Here is a 20,923-nt window from a genome sequence, read left to right as displayed (position 1 = left end):
TCTCTGCCTGTGTCTCTGCCTACTTGTGAACTCTGTCAAATAAATAAATAAAATCTTAAAAAAAAAAAAACTGAACTCTTTAGAAATATTTCAGGTAATTTCTTCATTGTTAAAGATTGAGTGTTAATTGTTTCAAGTGATTTTTTTTTTTTTTTTTTAAACCTGGAAAAGAACTTTGGGGCTCCTGGGTGGCTCAGTAGGTTGAGTGTTTACCTTCAGGTCATGATCCCAGGGTCCTGGGATCAAGCCCTGCTTCAGGCTCTGTGCTCAGCAGGGAGTCTCCTTCTCCCCTCCCCCCTGCTCCTGTGTATGCATGCTCTCTCTCTCAGTGTCTCTCTCACCCTCTCAAATAAATAAATAGTTTAAAAAAAAAAAGAACTTTAAAGAGTTTTGCTACTAATGTTTAATTTAGAGGTTAATGTTTAATTTTGAAAATTGCTATGCTATGTAAAGGATATAGTTACCTATTCAAAATGATTTATTTCTGATTTTAATTATTTTACTTCATATTTCAGTTTCCCTCCCTAAAGTACATCCACGGTATGATTTAGATGGGGATGCTAGCATGGCTAAGGTTAGTATTTAATTAAATTACTATGAAAAAAATTACTCTGTAAACATGTGAATTAAAATTATCAATAGTGGAAACAGTCAAGTGTATTATCTTTACATATGTGTATGTGATCTAGGAAATTATTCATTCAAATTATTTATTTATATATTTATTTATTTATTTATTTTATATATAAAAATATATAAACTAGAAAGTTATTATGTAGAAGTTTTTTTTTTTATCCTGTACCACAATTAGCACCAAATATTATGTTTCTTCATTAGGCAATAACAGGAGTTGTGTGTTATGCCTGTAAAGTTGCCAGTACCTTGCTGCTTTATCAGGAATTAATGCGAAAGGGGATACGATGGTTAATGTAAGTAAGAAACTGAAATTTGAAAATAAGTGGTAACCACCCCATCATTGATACTTTACCTCTTCAGACTAGGTAGGGTCAAGTGCTTGGGGGTTTTATATTGTTTCATTTTGTTTTGTTTTTAAAGACTTTGTTTTTAAGTAATCTCTGCACGCAGTGGTGGGGCTTGAACTCAGTGACCCTGAGATCAAGAGTCACATGCTCTACCAGCAAAACCAGCCAGGTGTCCCTTGGGTTTTATGATGATACATTTGTTCCACGTTTGGTTACAAAACATTTAACAACTGGGGCGCCTGAGTGGCTCAGTGGGTTAAGCCTCTGCCTTCGGTTCAGATCATGGTCTCAGGGTCCTGGGACCGAGCCCCGCATCAGGCTCTCTGCTTGGTGGGGAGCCTGCTTCCCCCTCTCCCTCTACCTGCCTCTCTGCCTACTTGTGATGTCTCTCTGTGTCAAATAAATAAATAAAATCTTAAAAAAAAAATTAGCAACTATTTTTTTAATTTGATACCTACAACAATCTTGTGAGACAGATAGGACAAATAGTATCTGAATTTTAAAACATGCCACACTGTACAATGTGATGGTAAATGAAATCTTTTTCCAAGGACCTTGACTGGGGCTGTCATTTCACTGTCTTGGTAGGCTTTGTCATTTTTTGTTTTATGTTTATTTGTTTTGTTTTTTAGGATTTTATTTATTTAATTGAGAGGGAGAAAGAGCATGAGCAAGGGGAAGAGGGAGAGGGAGAAGCAGGCTCTCTGCTGAGCAGGGGAGCCCGTCACGGGGCTTGACACCAGGACCCTAGGACCCCAAGACCATGACCTGAGCCAAAGGCAAACACTTAACTGACTGAGCTACCTAGCTGCCCTGGCTTTGGCATTATTATAATGCAGTACAATCTGTACTTGTTCTAGAGTTTATGTCCTCGGAATCTTCCTTTCTTTCTTGCCTTTTTCCCAAATGACGTGTACATTCAACTTCATTTTTCTAATAGCGTTATTGAGCTGCAGTTCACATACTGTTTAATTCACCCATTTTTAAGTGTATAATTCAGTAGTTTTTAGTACATTCAGAGTTGTGCAGCCATCATCATTCATTATAAATTATTTTTGTCACCCCAAAAAGAAATCCTATACCCATTAGCAGCCACACCCATTAGCAGCCACACCCTATTTCCCCCATAACCTCCTATCCCCAGGCAATCACAAATATGCTTTCTGTCTATATAGATTTGCCTATTCTAGACTGTTCACGTAAGTGAAATTATACAGTGAAATACACATTCACTTTGACAAGCAATAAACACTTTTTCTTTTTTACCGAATCACTTAATATAGTTATTGTAGGTCAGAATATTGATCATCTAGTTAAGTATTCTCTTCCCTGAAAGTAACCCTAAGAAATGTTCTGTGGATGAGTATGACTTGCCCTTTTTTTACCTTTCATGATTTGTAGCTGCGGTCTTTCACCTGCTAGAACCAGAGAACAAATAGTCTCCCTTGAACTTCATGCCTCCAGTTTCTATACATCATTTGAGTCTTTTGAATTTTATATGCACATAGTCCTGGCCTCATGTTCCCTGGGCTCATAATGCTGCATGGCTTTCGTGCTTGTGACAGTTTATGTATATCTGCCTCACACCTATTCATCCTTTCTTGGAAAAACATCTATGAAGTGTTTCATCATTCTCATTCTGCTGGTGCTTTAAGAAGAAAGAAGAATGACACTTTTTTGCCTGTCATCTTTATGTTAAATCCATAAATTGATGGGGTTTTTTTAGGTGTTCACTTACCCAGCTTGTAAGCCTATGTTTTTTTCTTTCTTTCCTTTTTTTTTTTTTTTTTTTGCTTTTTTCTTTCTATTAAAAAGCCTCTTCATTTTTACTAAATAATTTCTAGAAAACTCTTTTAAGTGTTGACTCTGTTTACTTTTGTGGTATTGTTACTTACTCTCTCATGTTCATGTGGTTGTTATCTACCACAGTCACTGCTCCATAAAGCTTGGATTTCTTTTACCTAGTAACTTGTAGTTTAGTAAGCCATGAGAAAATAGTTTTTTGCTTTGTTTTTTGGTTTTGGGTTTTTTTTAATAGTTTTTAAGATAGATCACTGTTGGTAAACTTTTGCAGTTAGTGAATATTTTAGACTCCATGAGCTACATAAGTTCTCTTTGGGTTTTTTTGTTTGTTTTTTAAAGATCTTATTTATTTATTTGACTGAGGAAGACACAGCAAGAGAGGGAACACAAGCAGGGGGAATGGGAGAGGGAAAAGCAGGCTTCGTGCTGGGGAAGGAGCCCGATGTGGGGCTTGATCCCAGGACCTGGGATCATGACCTGAGCTGAAGGCAGATGCTTAACGATTGAGCCACCCAGGCACACCTCTCTTCTTTGTTTTTACTTTGTTTTTATAACCTTTGAAAATATAAATGTCATCCTTAGCAAAAACAGGTTTGGTTTGTTGACCTTTAATGTAAACCAAAAGCCCTCCAGTTTTATTATTTACTATGTCATTCTGCTTCTTGAGAGATCGTAATAATAATTAAAATTAATTCTGGTGGTATAAGGCATAATGCTGTTTAGCTTATTCGTGTGATTATTTGTTTTTAATTCCTTAATATAATTTTAATGCCTTAGATTTCTAAACTCTTAATAAGTAGTAATTAATAGTTTGTGTCCTGGAAAAGCATAGGGGTCACAGTGATGCTTTCAGTAATAAAAAGTGAATTGGCAAGACTCAGCCCAAGGCAGGGGGGAAATGAACTGGCTTTCATAATATAACAAGATTGTTAATAAATTTGAACAATAGTAACAGTAGTGCAGTTAGTGATAGGAGAAAACAAATAATTCTTTAAAAACAAAACAAAACAGGGGCACATGGGTGGCTCAGTCGTTAAGCATCTGCCTTTGGCTCAGGTCATGATCCCGGGGTCCTAGGATCAAGTCCCTGCTCAGCTGGAAGCCTGCTTCTCCCTTTCCCACTCCCCCTGTTCGTGTTCCTTCTCTTGCTATCTGTCTCTCTGGCAAATAAATTGAATGTTTTTAGGAAAAAAATCATTCATTAGATAAACTAATGAGAATATTATTATTTTTTAGAGAATTAGTTAAAGATGATTATAATGAAACTGTTCACAAAAAGACAGAAGTTGTGATCACATTGGATTTCTGTATCAGAAACATTGAAAAAACTGTGAAAGTGTGAGTAGATGACTTCCATACTAATAGTGGTTAAAATGTTAAATATTGTCCCATTTCTCTTTCATTTATTTAATTATCCTTGGCATCATACAGTATGCTGTGCAAATATTTGTATTAAGATACAACCTTAGATTAAATTAATTCCTTGCAAAGACAAAATTTAGTCTTCTCGGTAAGAAAAGAATATTGGTGACATTTTCTCCTACCCTTTGTAAAGGAAAAGGTAATCTGACATAGAAATGTCTGATTTTTTAACCTTGCAAAAGCAGCCACTCTGAATAGGAAAACACAAAAACTACAGTCAACAAAGGAAGTGGGAAGGGGTGTTCTAGAACTGTGTTTTGGTAGGATTTACAGAATTTTGGGGGTTACTTTTAGTTTACTAGTACTTATTAATTAACCTTATGCCTGAGACTATTTTTTGAAACAGAATATTTTAGATTTCCCTGTTCCTGGGCTGTATTATTTATATTTCAGAGGAAATATAATAAATGAAATCAGTGTGTACTATTGACCACCATTCTGCGGTCTAGTATTTTGACTGTTTTCTTGGCATAAGACTGTTGGAAATTCCTTCTTTACAGAGACATCAACTTTTTTTGGAATCTGTTGCTTGTAGGCTTTGCATTCAATATTTTTTTCTCAAATAGTTGTCATAAAAACTCAGATATAATTTATAAAACATTTTTTAAAATCTATGTATTCATTATGCTCATTTAATTTTTCCATAATTGTTTTTTGTACAGATACGAAAAGTTGATGAAGATCAACCTAGAAGCAGCAGAATTAGGTGAAATTTCAGACATACACACCAAATTGTTGAGAGTAAGTATTTACAAAATTATGACAATCATTGGTTTGCTATGCTAATGGTTAACTATGCTAATGGTTCTATTTGACTTTTGCAACAACTCTGTGAGATACAGAGTATTAACCATATTTTACAGGTAAAGAATCAAGCTTAATTGAATGATGGAAAGTATTTTGCATGTTTTTTTTAAGAAAGGATATTTAGTGTAAGAAATGCTTTATAAAATGTATTAATACTAGTTAATCTCTTATTTTATTATCATGTGATACTCTGTGGAAAATCAAACCAAGAAACTATCCTTGCATTTAAAAATAAAAATAATATTTTTGACTTTAAATTGCCATAATCTACAAAAGAAATATGATTCAGACTGTAGACTCCATTGGCAATGTGTCATTTCTGTATTTTGCTAATCTGGATCTGAACCCACTGGTTTTATTTAGCTTTCCAGTTCTCAGGGAACAATAGAAACCAGTCTTCAGGATGTCGAAAGCAAATTATCTCCAGGTGGATTGCTGGCAGATACATGGGCCCATCAAGAAGGCACTCATCCGAAAGATAGACAGTAGGTTATATAATTTTATTGGTAGTGTCTGCTCTTATTATTAAATGTCCTTTTTCACATTGACTCAATTAATTTATTTGGATTTTTTTTCCTTATATAGTGTAGAAAAGCTACAAGTCCTGCTAAATTGCATTACAGAGATTTACTATCAGTTCAAAAAAGACAAAGCGGAACGTAGTAAGTAAAATTTTTATTAATCTAATGAATCAGCTCTACTAGTTGTAATTCAGGTGGATTAATTTGGTATATTTATGAGGGTGGCTCCTTATTTCAGAGACTTGATTCTGTTGGGAAGGAGGTTGAATATACTAAAAATTATTCTTAAAACCAACGTTTTTTGAGTATTTTAAATTAAGGGTCCTGAACTCTAAAATCTCTAGAGACCAGTCACGTAACAAAAGGGAACGCGATGGGAGGAGGAGGATAAGAGAGGAGATACCCATATGAAGGAGAGAGTCACTACTCAGATTGATGAAATTCATTGCACCAAAATCTTCCTATTCTTAAGAGAAGCTGGAAATACAGATTTTGTTAGAATATCCTGTGGGTACCTGGCTGGCTCAGTCAGTGGAGCTTGCAACTCTTGATCTCGGGGTCATGGGTTTGAACCCCACATTGGTTGTAGAGATCACTTAAATAAATAAATAAATCTTTAAAAGAAAGAAATATTCTCATTTTTTTAAATGTTGGCAGTTAATTTTTTTATGTTAACAGTGTAGAGATCAATTAAAAATGTTTGTAAGCTATATATCTAACCCATGGGTTGTAAGTTTGTGTCATCTACTCTAAACTCTTAGCTTTTTCGAAGTCATACTCTCAAAAGAAAAAGAAGTGTGCATGATTTTGTGATTCTATATTTGCAGAAGTGATATTTCTTATTTTTAGGATTAGCTTACAATGAAGAACAGATCCACAAATTTGATAAGTAAGTGTCCTTATCGTGTTTAATAATTGTTTCTGGTTATGTAATTAATACAGTTCCTCTTAAAGTTGAAATTAATTCAGATAAAAAGCACATTTTTAATCTTGACCTTACAGAATTGTTACTGTGTGTGCACATATTTGAGGCCCACTTTGTCTGGTTGAGAGGTTAAGGAGAAGGGAGAGTGATGTAGAAGGGAATCTTCTACATCATGTGCTTTGATTGCAGAAGGATAGATAATAAAGAACATAGGCAAGGACAGAATAAACCACTTTCTTAACCTTAACTTCATTAAATAAATATTTTCTGACCATTCTCCATCATGAACCTTCTCTTTCACATCTTGCTGCTATAATGCCTATCTTAGAAACCTTTGGCTTTCTACTCTCAATATTCTAAAGCCAGAATAGTCATTATTAAGAAACATAAATTTTATGTATTTGAAAAGTTTTTAATACTGGAAATAGAAACCGTCACATTGGTTTAAGCATGTGATTATTTCTAAATTATAGGCAAAAACTGTATTACCATGCTACAAAAGCTATGACCCACTTTACAGACGAATGTGTTAAAAAATATGAGGCATTTTTGGATAAGTCAGAAGAATGGATGAGGTAAGGAACCTTAGTGGCTGACTGCACAAAGTACAATTCAGTGTACATTGTATATTGTAAGTAAGATAGTATTTCATTAGACTGCTTACTAATTGATTCTTTTTGGTTTTTAGAAAGATGCTTCATCTTAGGAAACAGTTATTATCCCTAACTAATCAGTGTTTTGATATTGAAGAAGAAGTATCAAAGTATCAAGACTATACAAATGAGGTATAACTATCAAAAGTGTCCAAAAAAAAATCTTTTTCCTATTAGGAAAAAATACATTTCTTCTCAGTTTATATTTGAAATGATTGAAAAGAGAGAAATAGGATTTAATACACCTTATATTCAGTTCTGTTTGCCCATTTGTAATATGTGTTTTGAACCAAATTTTCAGAACTTAGATATTTTACACTTAAAAGCATCTGATAAAATAAAAAATTTAAAAATTATTTTAAAAAGCATCTGATAGACCATTCTTTTTAATCATCTATGAAGAGAACCTTTTTTAAAGTGGTGGTTTAAGTACTGTATCATTCACAGATTTAAAATTAAAATTTAAAGCTATAAGGGCTTACTAAATTGTGTAACATTTGGGGCACTTGCGTGGCTCCAGTTAGTTAATAACCGTCTACCTTCAGCTCTGGTCCTGATCCCAGCGTCTTGGGATCTCAGCAGGGAGCCTACTTCTCCCTCTCCCTTTGTCTCCCTTTGTTGCCATTCCCCCTGCTTGTGCTCTGTGTCAGATAAATAAGTCAAATCTTTAAAAAAACAAAAGCAGGGCGCCTGGGTGGCTCAGTGGGTTAAGCCGCTGCCTTCGGCTCAGGTCATGATCTCAGGGTCCTGGGATCGAGTCCCGCATCGGGTTCTCTGCTCAGCAGGGAGCCTGCTTCCCTCTCTCTCTCTCTGCCTGCCTCTCTGTCTACTTGTGATCTCTGTCTGTCAAATAAATAAATAAAAAATCTTTAAAAAAAAAAAAAATAAATAAAATAAAATAAAAAAACAAAAGCAAAAAAAGGTGTAACCTTTAATGTAAGATCTGTAGTTTATAGTTTGTTCAGTGATTGATGTAGGTTTTTTTGATGTTTCAGTTGCAAGAAACTTTGCCCCAGAAAATGTTTGCAGCCTCCAGTGGAATCAAACATACCATGACCGCAATTTATCCATGTTCTAATACATTAGTGGAAATGACTCTTGGGTAAGAGATTTATTATTTGGTAACTATGACGTTTTCATTCATTTTTATTTCAGTTTGTGATCTTGCTCTTTTATTTTGAAATTTTTGATATTTGTTGTGAATATATTTGTTAATGGTATTTAATGGCTTACTCCAACCTAGAGAACTAAAACATATTAATAGAATTCTAAATCATTTGCATACTTTCTTGAGCAGAGACATTGATACTTGTTTTGTTTGTATAGTATGAAGAAATTAAAGGAAGAAATGGAAGGGGTGGTTAAAGAACTTGCTGAAAATAATCATATCTTAGAAAGGTAAGTAATGCAAATATTAACTCTGCCCTGTGATTTTATATGCAGTGGAATACATATAGATCTATATTTGTACCTGTCTGTCTTCCTGTATCATTAGGTTAAAGTAGTGGGGAAAGGATATAAAGTCAGAACCCTTTTGTTTTGTGATTTCCATGGTGCCTTTTAATGTGTTTGGGGTTGCTTGGATAAAGACGAGTCAACTGTGATTGATTCCATTGTATAGTAGCACTGGTTAATAGAATTATTTGCTAATTTGAATCCATTTGTGAAACTGAAAATCTTTTGCACATTATTTTTCATACATCTTCTCATTAGAATTGTAATTTATTGGGGTTCCTGGGTGGCTCAGTGGGTTAAGCATACCACTCGATATGGGCTTAGGTCATGATCTCAGGTTCAGGAGATTGAGCCCTGCCTTGGACTCTGCGCTTGGCAGGGAATATGTTTGAAGATTTCTCTCCCTCTGCCCGTCCCCATGCTTGTTCACTCTCTAAATAAACAAATTTAGAATCATTATTTTAAAAATATTTATTTGAGAGCGTGCACATGCACCAAGTGAGAGGTGGGCAAAATGAGGGGGAGAGAGAGAATCTCAAGCAGATGCCCTGGTGAGCTCAGAGCCTGAGGCTGGGCTTGATCTCCCAAACCTGAGATCATGACCTGAGCCAAAATCAAGAGACAGAGGCTTAATCGACTAAGCCACTCAGGCACCCCAGATGTTACCTTTTTTTTTTTTTTTTAATGTATGCTGATTTAGTTGGTTAAAACTGATACCTTGTTTTAATTTGCATTTCTTTGGTTAATAGTGATATGAAAGCATCTTTTTATGTTTTATTCAGATTTGTGTGTGTGAATTACCTTTTGGTTTTAAAATCTTTTTTTCTGTTGGTTTATAGCAATTACATAGTAATTATCTAACCTTTTTATAGTACCCAACTTAGTTTTTTCACAACTTGAGCTAAATATCAGCAAGAAAGGACTATTAAGATATGCTTTCACAAACTTATATTGAATCTCTTCTGCCTTGTGACGTAAAATCCCACTTCTTAAAACATGTCCCATAAGTCACTTTCCCCTGTCTTATTTGCAAATTTATTTGACAATATATGGGTGATATAACATGGCATTATCACAGCTTAAATGTTAAATGACTGCTTCCGGATTTTTGCCAGAACTAATAATGGACTCCAGGTCTTGTCCATTGTCTCCCTGTGGCTGTCTCATTATCACTTCATTTCTTTTGTATTTAAAATCACATCATACCACCCTTCCCAACTCAGTTTCCCCTCCAATTTCCTCATTCTCTTCAGTGGAACCACCTTTTTCCTGATCCTTGAACATAGGTTATTTTAGATACTAACCCTTTTGCTGCCTTTCATCAAGTTTGGTGATCTTCCTTCAGAATGTTTCCATATTCCCCCTCTTGGCCTCATCAGACCTTCCTCTTCACATAGGAGCTGTGGTGATAACCTACCACCTATCTTCCTAAGACCAGGCTTTGCCCATCTGTCATGGCTATTATAGCCAAAACAATCTTCCCAAACACTATCTACTGACATACTCCTTCAGCTCAGAAATTTCTAAACTCCTGTTACCTAAAAGGTCAAATCTAAATTCACACTTGAATTCAAAGAATAGAATACTCTGGCCCAGCTCATTCACTCAACTTTACTTCCTGCTGGCCCCTAAAATAACATTCTGCTCTAATAAGTTGCATTCCTTACTCTCCGTTGAGATGTCACACTTACTCCCAACTTCTTACTTTTGGTTTTCTAAATCCCACCCCACCAAAAAAAATTTACCCAGTTTTTCCTAATACTTCCTAGATCATATCCCTCATCCTTTTCTCTTAATAAGTCCTCCCATTGATTTGAGATTCCATATTAAAACCTAATCCATTTTCTGGGGCTCTTGAGTGGCTCGGTCAGTTAGGCATCTACCATTGACTCAGGTCATGATCTGGGATGGGTCTGGGATCAAGTCCTGCATCGGGCTCCCTGCTCAGTGTGGAGCCTGCTTCTCCCTCTCCCTCTGCTCCTCCCCCTACTTGTGTGCTTGCTTCCTCTCTCTCTCTCTCTCTCTGTCAAATAAGTAAGTAAATATTTAAAAAAAAAAAAAAAAAGAAGTCCTTCCAAGCCACTGATTTTTTTTTTTCACATATTTATAATAATACCACTGTGTTTCCAGTAAGAAATAGAGCAAATCATAGTTGCTTAAACTCTTTAATAGCTTACTCATCTGAAAAGTCTCCTATATTCTTTAAAATGCTAGGGCCAAATGAAGGAATCATCTGAGATTTCCTTTTTTCTTTTGTGTTTTAGGTTTGGCTCTTTAACCATGGATGGCGGCCTTCGCAATGTTGACTGTCTTTAGCTTTCTGGGAAGTTTGAGAGCAGCTTTAGTTTGCACAAGAAAATAATGCTGGGGCATTAAATGAATGCCTCTGTAAATGGTCTCTTATTTCTATAATTCAGTATTTGATGTGGTCATGTAAATATGTACAATATTGTAAATACATAAAAAAGATATAAATTTTTGGCTGCTGTTAAGATGTAATTTTACCTTTTAACATTTATAATTAAATGAGGACATTTGACCTCAGTGAGCTCTAGAAGAAAGCCATGACCGATATGTTGAAATACTGATCCTCTACTCTTCTGAGTGAGGCTGAGTTCTACATCTCTGACTGCCTACTGGAAACATTTTTTAAGTGGAACCAAAATTGTCATCCTTACAGATCAGAAAAGACTGATAGTTGACTTGCTTATAAGTGATAGAATGGAGAAGTGGCTTCTTTGGGTGAGGAGCCGAACTGAACCACTGTTTTACTAGGATGACAATTTTGGGGGAAGGATAAAGTGACATTTCATTTTACAAGGTGCCCAGAACCCAGTTATTGTCACATGTGTTTAATTTCAGATAAATTATTGAGCAGAATTTTTAAAGTGATTTAATTATTAAAAACTGTTCATTTTATTTTGGCCATAAGTGTGTAACTGTCATAAAAATTTTAGGATTATTTCCACTGTTTCAAGCTGTATATTTTTTAATTTCTGCTTACTCCATCATGAAAAAATATCAATAAATTTCTCAGTTTTAATGTAAAAGTTTGTATTTTTCTGTGTATAGCATTTTGAGAAACAAAAGTTGTCTTTTGAAAGAAATATCTGTGGTGATGGTAAATCATTCTCAGACTACTGGATGCAAGGACAGCTTTGTTTCTCTTCTAAATCTGATTCTAGTTTAGTTTAAGTTCTACAATAAATTTATGCTATCCAAATCCAAAGGGAACATTCTCTTTGAAACATCTACCGAGAGTCGTATATTAAAGGATGGACTCAGCAAGAAGTTATTTCATCCAACAAGGTTGTGGTTCTGATTTCAGTCTTGGTTTCTGACTTATCAGATTATTAAAGTGTGATTATGCACAACCTGCATATCATAAAGATAGCATGTCCCAAAGAGTAAATAAATTTGAGTAACATGAACATTGGGAAACTGAAAATGGATTAGGTTTTGTTTTCTTTTTTTTCCAAAGATTTTATTTATTTATTTGACAGAGAGAGACCGGGAGAGAGGGAACACAAGCAGAAGGAGTGAGAGAGGGGGAAGCAGGCTTCTCACTGAGCAAGGAGCCCAACACGGGGCTATATCCCAAGACCCTGGGATCATGACCTGAGCCAAAGGTAGACGTTAACAGCTGAGCCACCCAGCTGCCCCTGAAAATGGATTAGGTTTTATTTATTTATTTATTTATTTAAGATTTTATTTGTTCACTTGGCAGAGAGAGATCACAAGTAGGCAGAGAGGCAGGCGGAGAGAGAGGAGGAAGCAGGCTCCTTGCCGAGCACAGAGCCCGATGTGGGACTCGATCCCAGGACCTGAGATCATGACCTGAGCCGAAGGCAGAGGCTTTAACCCACTGAGCCACCCAGGCGCCCCGAAAATGGATTAGGTTTTAATTTGAAATCTCAAATCAATGTATTATTGTAGTAGAGAATTTTTAAGTAGCATCTATACATACTGTAGAAATACATGCATGGGGCACCTGGGTGACTCAGTTGGTTTAGCAACTGCCTTCAGCTCACGTCACAATCCTGGAGTCCAGGGACTGAGTCCCACATCAGGCTCCTGGCTCAGCAGAGAGTCTGCTGCTCCCTCTGACCCTCCCCTGTCTTGTGCTTTCTCTCTCTCTGTCCATCTCAAATAAATAATAAAATCTTTAAAAAAAAGAAAAGAGGGGCGCCTGGGTGGCTCAGTGGGTTAAAGCCTCTGCCTTCGGCTCAGGTCATGATCCCAGAGTCCTGGGATCGAGCCCCACATCTGGAGCCTGCTTCCTCCTCTCTCTCTCTGCCTACTTGTGATCTATCTGTCAAATAAATAAATTTAAAAAAAAAAAGAAAAGAAAGAAATGTGTGGGTGAATGGTCCCTGTCAAGAATACCTGTTAGTCTGAGAGTTTCTGGAGTGAGGGGATGTTTGTTTAATCCCTCTTGATTGTAATTTTCTATTGGACTATCTAACATGTATGTATTTGATTGTAGACTTTAAATGTTCATGTCACTGAACATGAGGTAAAATTTTACTTTTATTATGGGATCAGTTTACATATTTGCAGAATTAGTTTTCAGCACCTCTAGAAAGATTACCAATAAATAAACCCATGCTGTGGGGATTGACTTTTTATGAGTTGTATTGACAAGAACAAATCCATTCCACGTGAATATCAGTTAAGATTTAATGTTTTAGGTGCGCCTGAGTGGCTCAGTGGGTTAAAGCCTCTGCCTTCGGCTCAGGTCATGATCCCAGGGTCCTGGGATCAAGCCCCGCATCGGGCTCTCTGCTTGGCAGGAAGCATGGTTACCTTCCTCTCATTGCCTACCTCTCTGCCTACTTGTGGTCTCTGTCTGTCAAATCAATAAATAAAATCTTAAAAAAAAAAAAAAGACTTAATGTTTTATTCCCCATAACAGCAAATGGAAACCAGGCATTCTTGCTTTTTTTTTTTTTAATTTTTATTTATTTATTTGACACAGAGAACACAAGCAGGGGGAATGACAGAGAGAGATTGGGAGAAGCAGGCCTGCTGCTCTCAATCCCAGGCCCCTGGAATCATGACCTGAGCCGAAGGCAGATGCTTAACGGACTGAACCCTCCAGGCATCCCTAGTATTCTTGCTTTTAAATTTACCTTCAAAAATACAATCCTCATTCAGAACATTTTAAGTTAATGAATACATGGTGATACATACTAGTGTGCTTACCTAATAATAACCTAATAGGTTATATCAGTTTAGTAGCCTTTTTTTCAATATTGTGATATATTTTCCAAAGGTAGGGATTCATGATATAAAAATGGTATATACTTAGTGGATTTAACTCTTTACATAAGCTGTAGTTCTAACAGCAGAAGAAATAAAAATTCAAATAAGTGAACATAAAGCATATGGAGAAAAAGCAATCTTTTTGAGTAAATAAAAAAGGAATTAGAGGTTAGGGAAGAAAGGTGGAAAATAATCCCATAATATCTTCTGAAGTTCCAGGTTCTATGGTTTTGGAAATGACCAAATACTATATGATTGCCTTACAGACCTCTACACTTTGTCAAGCAGGCTAGCTCTTCTTAGATATGAAAGATCTTCTCAAAATATTTATTCTAAAATATACTTACCCATAAATTATCCAGAAAGGAATTATAATAATCTTGGGTTTATCTTGCTTTCCTGTTATTTTTTTGAGCAGTAATTTCACCTTTATGGTGTTCTGTGCTAAAAATAAGAGGTAAGTTGTTGGGAATTAAGAAAGTCACTATTGGGGGTGCCTGGGTAGCTCAGGTTAAGTGTCTGCCTTCGGCTCAGGTGCTGAGCCCTGCCTTGGACTCAGGAGCCTGCTTCTCTCTCTCCCTCTGCCTGCTGCTCTGCCTGCTTGTGCTTTCCATCTCTCTGTCAAATAAATAAATAAAATATTAAAAACAAACAAAAAAACCAGGGCACCTGGGTAGCTCAGTGGGTTAAAGCCTCTGCCTTTGGCTCAGGTCATGATCCCAGGGTCCTGGGATTGAGCCCCACACCGCTCAGTGGGGAGCCTGCCTCCCCTACTCTCTGCCTGCCTCTCTGCCAACTTGGGATCTCTTATCTGTCAAATAAATCTTTTTTTTAAATAAATAAATAAATAATATAAAAATTTAAAAAACCACTATCAGTAGGAATAAGCAATCTCAACTGATATATCAAAAATTTATTCTCCCTTCAGAATCATAGTCACAACCAGGGTAAGCCTGCTGTTTCTGATTTCACCCTACTCAGAAATGTCTGTTACGCATTGTGCTTTGTCTTTCAGAAGTGCTGTAGGAAATTCACTCAAATGTTTAAAACTCAGAAGTACTGAGGTGCCTGGGTGACTCACTGGGTTAAAGCCTCTGCCTTCGGCTCAGGTCATGATCCCAGGGTCCTGGGATTAAGCCCCAGAGCCCCACATTGCGCTCTCTGCTCGGCAGGGAACCTGCTTCCCACCCACCCCCTCTGCCTGCCTCTCTGCCTACTTACGATCTCTGTCAAATAAATAAAATCTTAAAAAAAAAAAAACTCAGAAGTGCTGAAAATATGAAGTGTTGAAAATATAAGGGAGTTGTAACACTATTGTTTTAGCTGGATATATCATTCATGTCCTTTTTTAAAAAAAAAAAAAAGATTTTATTTATTTGAGAGAGAGCGAGAGAGAAAGAAGAGGGTATGAGCAGGTTGAGGGGCAGAGTGAGAAGCAGACTCCCTACTGATCAGGGAGCCCAACACGGGACTTGATCCTAGGGTCCTGGGATCATGACCTGAGCTGAGGGCAGACACTTAACCAACTGAGCCACCCAGGTGCCCCCAATCCCATTTTTAAGAACACTAAAATTGGGGCTCCTGGCTATCTCAGAAGAGCATGCAACACTTGATCTTGGGGTCGAGTTCAAAGTCCTATATTGGGGATAGAGATTACTAAAAATAAATAAATAAAGACCTAAGTATCTTCAAAAGTCTTACACTGTTGTTTTATTTGGACTTCCTCCCCAATTGTCACTTACAGGAAGACTCAAAGTCTAAATCCTAAGGAATACCAAAAAAGGAATAGAAAACAAAGACAGTGATGTGGAAATAAAAACTGGTAATAATACAGTTTGTGTTTTTTAGCATACAAATCAGCACCAAGGATTTAGTGTGGTGTATAAAAGCACAACTCAGATACTACGTCAGGATGTTGAGGGACTAAGCAAGCTATCCTAAGTTTCTTTTGACAAACAAAAAGCACAAGGACTAGTGGTTAAACATAGCTTCAGGTGGGATGACCAGAACCTCAGTCGCAGTTGTTTAGTAGAGAGCTAAACATTGGTGTCTGCTGAAATAGTACACAATAATGTTAAAGGTCTAGAAAAAATATTCAGCTAAGGGTCAAATTCCAAAACGGGACCCTAGCAAGAATCTTTGTTCTTTTACACATTTCTTGGCTTCTAAGAATCAATTTTTTTTTCCAGGATAAATTTCTGCCAGAGCTTAAAACACATATGATGTTTTCACTGGAAAAGTTTTCAGTTTGTACAATATAAAACATTTTTAATTTGTACAAAACAAATGCACTCAAGGCTATGGCTTTGGGAGGTAGCTTGTTAATCACCAAGTCCTACAAATTGCATTAAAATTCTGCTGGATGCTGAACTTCAGTGGATACTGGTAACTTTGCTCCTCCATGAAAGTAATTGTGTTTTTTGGAAAAGGAGGAGGGGCGGTCTAGCTTAAAAATTATCAAGTGTTATAATAGGTTAGAGTTTCTGAAGCTTAAAACGCTTTCTTTAGAAAGAACATCTATTAATACAGTTTCTAGTTATGAAGGCTAAGGTCTAAAGGACAAACCAAAGGAATGACAGGGGAAGGGGATTTAGGGCTAACAGGTGGTCCCCAGACATATTGGCTGGAAGAGAGTTCACAGCTAAAGTGTCACATGTGGGTGTTACTGTGTTTTCCTCATCCATATTTTCTGTAGGGAGTCATTCTGGAACATTCATAGTTTTAGCTATGGCCATTAGAAGTGACTTCAACAAAACCTTCAGAAGAATAGCCCGTCTCTTTTACTGGTTCCCCAAATCGCTGACCTGCTCAAAGCATCGGAAATCCAAGTTGGTGTGGAGCCAAGGTAGAGGTAAGTTATCTCAAGCTAATTCTTCATTTCAGATACTTTTTTTTTCCATTAATCATATGGAGCCTCCCGCAAGTATGGAGAAAAAATAAAGCTCGTAAGGCATTATTTAAAATGACTGAGGAAAAACAGAAAATGAAAGCAATTTGAAGGTGAGGTATTAAAAGCCATGAACATTTCTATAATTCAAATTTTATGCTTCGTAGTCATTTAGGTTCAAAGAAGTTTTGTAGAGAAAGATGGAGAATCTTTAGCCTTAAAAAAAGTAGCTTTTATTTTCAGTGAGCCTTAATTTGCTTATACAATTAAAATACCTCAGAACACATGGGAAAGAACTAATGACAGTAAGCTTCTCCTCCTCCTAGAAAACTAAAAATGTCAATGGACCTTATATATCTTTGGTTGGGGTCAGTTTATGCAGCGTATTTTAGTTGGGGTTTTTGTTTTGTTTGGGGGGCGGTTCAGTCAGGTATTGATGTGGGATTTTTAAACACCTTAAATACACTACCACATAAAGCTGTGCATTTTCTACCTACTCCTGCCTGCCGGGGAGTGTAGAAGGGTCAGAGTTGGGGGGAATGGATGGAGTAAATGCAGGTCTGGTGTCTGGAGCGCCTCCTGCAGGAGGAGGTTGGGTACAGCACTTGGAGCAAGGTGAGCAAATTCTCTTTATAATGTTTCAGCCTGAAACGGGATTAAAATTATAGTCATGTGTTTTTGACACCCATACAGGTATGCGTCTTATGTAAGTGCTTAACGTTTTCCCCTTGCCTGGTATATTATCAAACATCATCTGATGATACGATAGATGATCCAAAACCAGATCCTCTCCCGCCCCGCTGCCAAGTAAGCTCTGGGCCCAGTGTGAGGCTTGAACTCACATCCCCTAAATCAAGAGTCACATGCTCTACCAACTGAGCCAGCCAGGTGCCTCCAGATCCTCTTTTATTTAAAAACAGAAATGACGGGACTCCTGGGTCGCTCAATTGGTTGGATGACGGCCTTCAGCTCAGGTCATGATCCCAGAGTCCTAGGATTGAGTCCCGCATCAGGCTCCCAGCTCCACGGGGAGTCTGCTTCTCCCTCTGACCTTCTCCTCGCTCATGCTCTCTCTCACTGTCTCTCTCTCAAATAAATAAAATCTTTAAAAAAAAATATTCTAAAACAGAGATGACTATGATCTATAAACACTAAGGAAGATATCTGATAAATCTACAAAATGTGAGGCCTAGTATAATTCAAGCATCTATTGTTCCTTTAATATTTTATTTTATGCTTTTTTCACTGTCAAAATATGGGGAATCTAGGTTTCAAAGTCCCTCTGTTCATATATATCATCTTTCAGATATGGAATAGCATAATTTGGATGTCAGAAGCCCCAAGAGAATGTAGAAAAAAACATCTTCTCTAATCCCTTTCATTTTATTTTTTAAATTTTCTTTCTTTAAGTGATCTCTACACCAAACATGAGGCTCAAACTCAAAACCCTGAGATCAAAAGTCACATGCTCCTCTGACCAAGCCAACCACGCACCCCTCCAGTGGTTTCATTTTAAAGATGAGTAAATTGCCTCCAAATGGTTAAATAATGTAGCCTTCCCAAACAATTACACGGGAGGAAACAGAAGTTTATCCTACACCGGGATTGTTGATCCAGTGCCCTTGTTACGGCACCACAGTGCTCAGTGTGGTGCGTGCACATTGGAGAATGTGAACATATAAACCCTCACAGAATATTTCACACAGAGCCTTCATCAGTGGGGAATCTATCCCTAGAAAGTGTGGTGATTTATTCTTCCAAAGCAAAGCTTGCTAGTATTATTAGTTTGGAGATTAATAGCCTGTTTCCAGAAATCTTTTTACTCACAGTACGATAAAGTCTTTTGATGAGATACTACCCCATTCTAAGGAGATTATTTAAATATTTGCCTCACAGGGGCTCCTGGCTGGCTCAGTCGGTTGAGGGCCTACTCTTGATTTGGGGCTCAGGTCATGATCTCAATACTCTCGGATAGAGCTCCATATCGGGCTCTGCACTCAGTGGGACATCTGCTTGAGGATTCTCTCCCTCTCTCTCAGCCTCTCCCCCTGCTCATTGCTTGCAGGCTCGCTCTCTCTTTCTCGTTTTTTTTTTCAAAGATTCCATTTATTTATTTGACAGAGAGAGAGATCACAAGCAGGCAGAGAGGCAGGCAGAGAGAGAGGAAGGGAAGCAGGCTCCCTGCTGAGCAGAGAGCCCGACGCAGGGCCTGATTCCAGGACCCCAGGACCATAACCCAAGCCGAAGGCAGAGGCCCCAACCCACTGAGCCACCCAGGTGCCCCTCTCTTTCTCTTTAAAATGAATAAATCTTTTTTAAAATAAATAAATATGTGCCTTACAGAATCCTATCCCCTCAAAAACAAAAACTCTCTCTCATCTTGTCTCCAATGTTTAACACAGTATTTTGTATAGTAGACAGTAAATAGCTGTTTTTCTCACTGAATTGACTTACAAAGACAGCCATATGGGAACTGAATTGGATGGATTAAGAATGGATTGACTTTTAGAAATCAGCTGATCCCTTGCTCCAGCCTTTCATGTAGGTCGAAGCATTGTGGCCACCTATAGACGAAAGCTCAACATCAGGTCACCTCTTCAGGATTAAACTCTTTCTTTCACTCATCAATATCTTATGGTGTAAAGGTGCCACAGAAATTTGTCAAGGGTTCCCTACATACCTCTATCCCAAGCAACCCCACACGAAAACTTAAATGGTCTCAAGGCAGGTGATTGATATTTTAATGCGAAGTAAGTACGTGTAACTTTAGCTCACTCTCCTTTATTTCTTCTCTATTTCCCCACCTTAGAAAGTAGTAAGTTATACCAAAGCATAAGGTAGGAAGAAATATACAAAGACAGTCACAAATATGAATTCAGTACAAATTTTAAGCACCTCATTAATCTCTGGTCTTGAAGGGAAAGAATGGGGAGATGTTTATGAAAAAGTCCACATTCAGTGGCTTGGAGCCCTTTCTGATCAAGTCGAGAAGCCTAAGCAATGTGTGAAAACCACAGAGCCCAGAAGCCTGGGCGTCCGAAGGGGAGAGCACAGAACTGTGGTGTTAGACTTTGCTTCTGCAGCTGAGAGCTCCATGGCTCCGAGCAAGCCGCTGGGATTTCTCATCTGTAAAGTGGAAGGATTGGACTTGATCTGAAAGATTCCTTCCAGCTTTGTAGATGCCATGACCCTGAGATACAGGAATATAGATAAAGCAGCTGCAGAGTTGCTGAAAAGAGCAGAAAAAGGGGAAGTTTTCTGGAAGTCAAACAGCATGTCCCCATGTCACTCATCTACAGAAACAGACTGCATCAGGAATCGTCCGTATATCTGAGAACTTACGTGAAATCCTGTTTAAGGAGCTTACATATCAAATGCATACAGGCTCTTTTTGGAAACAAACGTGAGATCTAGACTCTCCATACATAAAGATGAGCCCCAGCCTTTAGGCTCCTACATGTTGAAATCGGCCTTGTTTTGAGATGAGTCTCAGGGAAGGAAGGGTACCAGGGGGCTCTTTCATACCAAAGATCTCCTCTGGTCCTCCCTCTCACCTTTTTGCCCCAGGTTGTAGCAGGCAGCTCAGTGAAATTTGGTGGCTGAATGAAAACCTCTTGCTTCCTATAAGGAGGCAGCTGTGAGCACATCTGGAATACCCAGAAAACCACCAGCCTCCCATGGCGAAGAAGACAAAGGGGAGAGCTGCTCACCAGACAGCAGCCCATTTGTGCCCAGTGTTCCCTAACGTCCTCATATAGGCAGCCCTAGAGGAGGAGCCCTGATGAGGACACCGCACCCCTCTTGCAAGTGAAGAATAGAGAATAGGCTGTGATCTCCAGGTAGCATTTACCTTCTGCCATCAGTGAGGAAACAGGCAGGCTGATGGACAAGATGACATCGCAAAATCTCTAAGGCCTATCCTGTACTCGGTGGTCTACGAGAAGCAAACTCTCTCTGACTCTAAGTGAGGGGAGCAAGCTCAAGACCCGTCTGACATTACCACTGTCAAAGGCTGCTCTTCTTCCCTCTGCCTCCCGCACGCCCTGCTCACGCGCGCATGTGCTCACGCGTGCACTCTCTCTCTCTCTCTCTCTCTGACAAAATCTAAAAGAAAAATATACTGAACAAGGAGACAGAAGACAGGAAAGGGTGTTAAAAGCCAGATTTCACTGACGGTACCAAAGTCTGATTAGAATTCTCAA

The 20,923-nt window shown here is 37.9% G+C and overlaps 1 protein-coding gene across 2 annotated transcripts in view; it reads left to right on the top strand.

Annotated features, from left to right (window-relative positions):
• The window catches only part of TBK1 (TANK binding kinase 1), a 47,312-nt gene extending 35,804 nt beyond the window's left edge, over nt 1-11,508 (top strand). For both annotated transcript variants that reach the window (XM_032854909.1, XM_032854910.1), the window contains 12 exons: nt 516-574; nt 838-929; nt 4,023-4,124; nt 4,871-4,949; nt 5,379-5,500; nt 5,601-5,677; nt 6,386-6,425; nt 6,935-7,036; nt 7,150-7,246; nt 8,110-8,216; nt 8,441-8,512; nt 10,834-11,508. In XM_032854909.1, the coding sequence (XP_032710800.1) occupies nt 516-574; nt 838-929; nt 4,023-4,124; nt 4,871-4,949; nt 5,379-5,500; nt 5,601-5,677; nt 6,386-6,425; nt 6,935-7,036; nt 7,150-7,246; nt 8,110-8,216; nt 8,441-8,512; nt 10,834-10,885 (1,001 nt within the window). In that variant the 3' untranslated portion in view covers nt 10,886-11,508. The remainder of the gene's footprint in view (nt 1-515; nt 575-837; nt 930-4,022; nt 4,125-4,870; nt 4,950-5,378; nt 5,501-5,600; nt 5,678-6,385; nt 6,426-6,934; nt 7,037-7,149; nt 7,247-8,109; nt 8,217-8,440; nt 8,513-10,833) is intronic.
• Nucleotides 11,509-20,923: the final 9,415 nt, after the last annotated feature.

This window comes from Lontra canadensis, unplaced genomic scaffold (assembly GCF_010015895.1).
Source record: "Lontra canadensis isolate GAN:19392208 unplaced genomic scaffold, GSC_riverotter_1.0 scaffold9, whole genome shotgun sequence".
Taxonomy (NCBI): Eukaryota; Metazoa; Chordata; class Mammalia; order Carnivora; family Mustelidae; genus Lontra; species Lontra canadensis.
The sequence above is the reverse complement of the archived record's forward strand: the minus strand, read 5'-3'. Positions and strand labels throughout refer to the sequence as shown.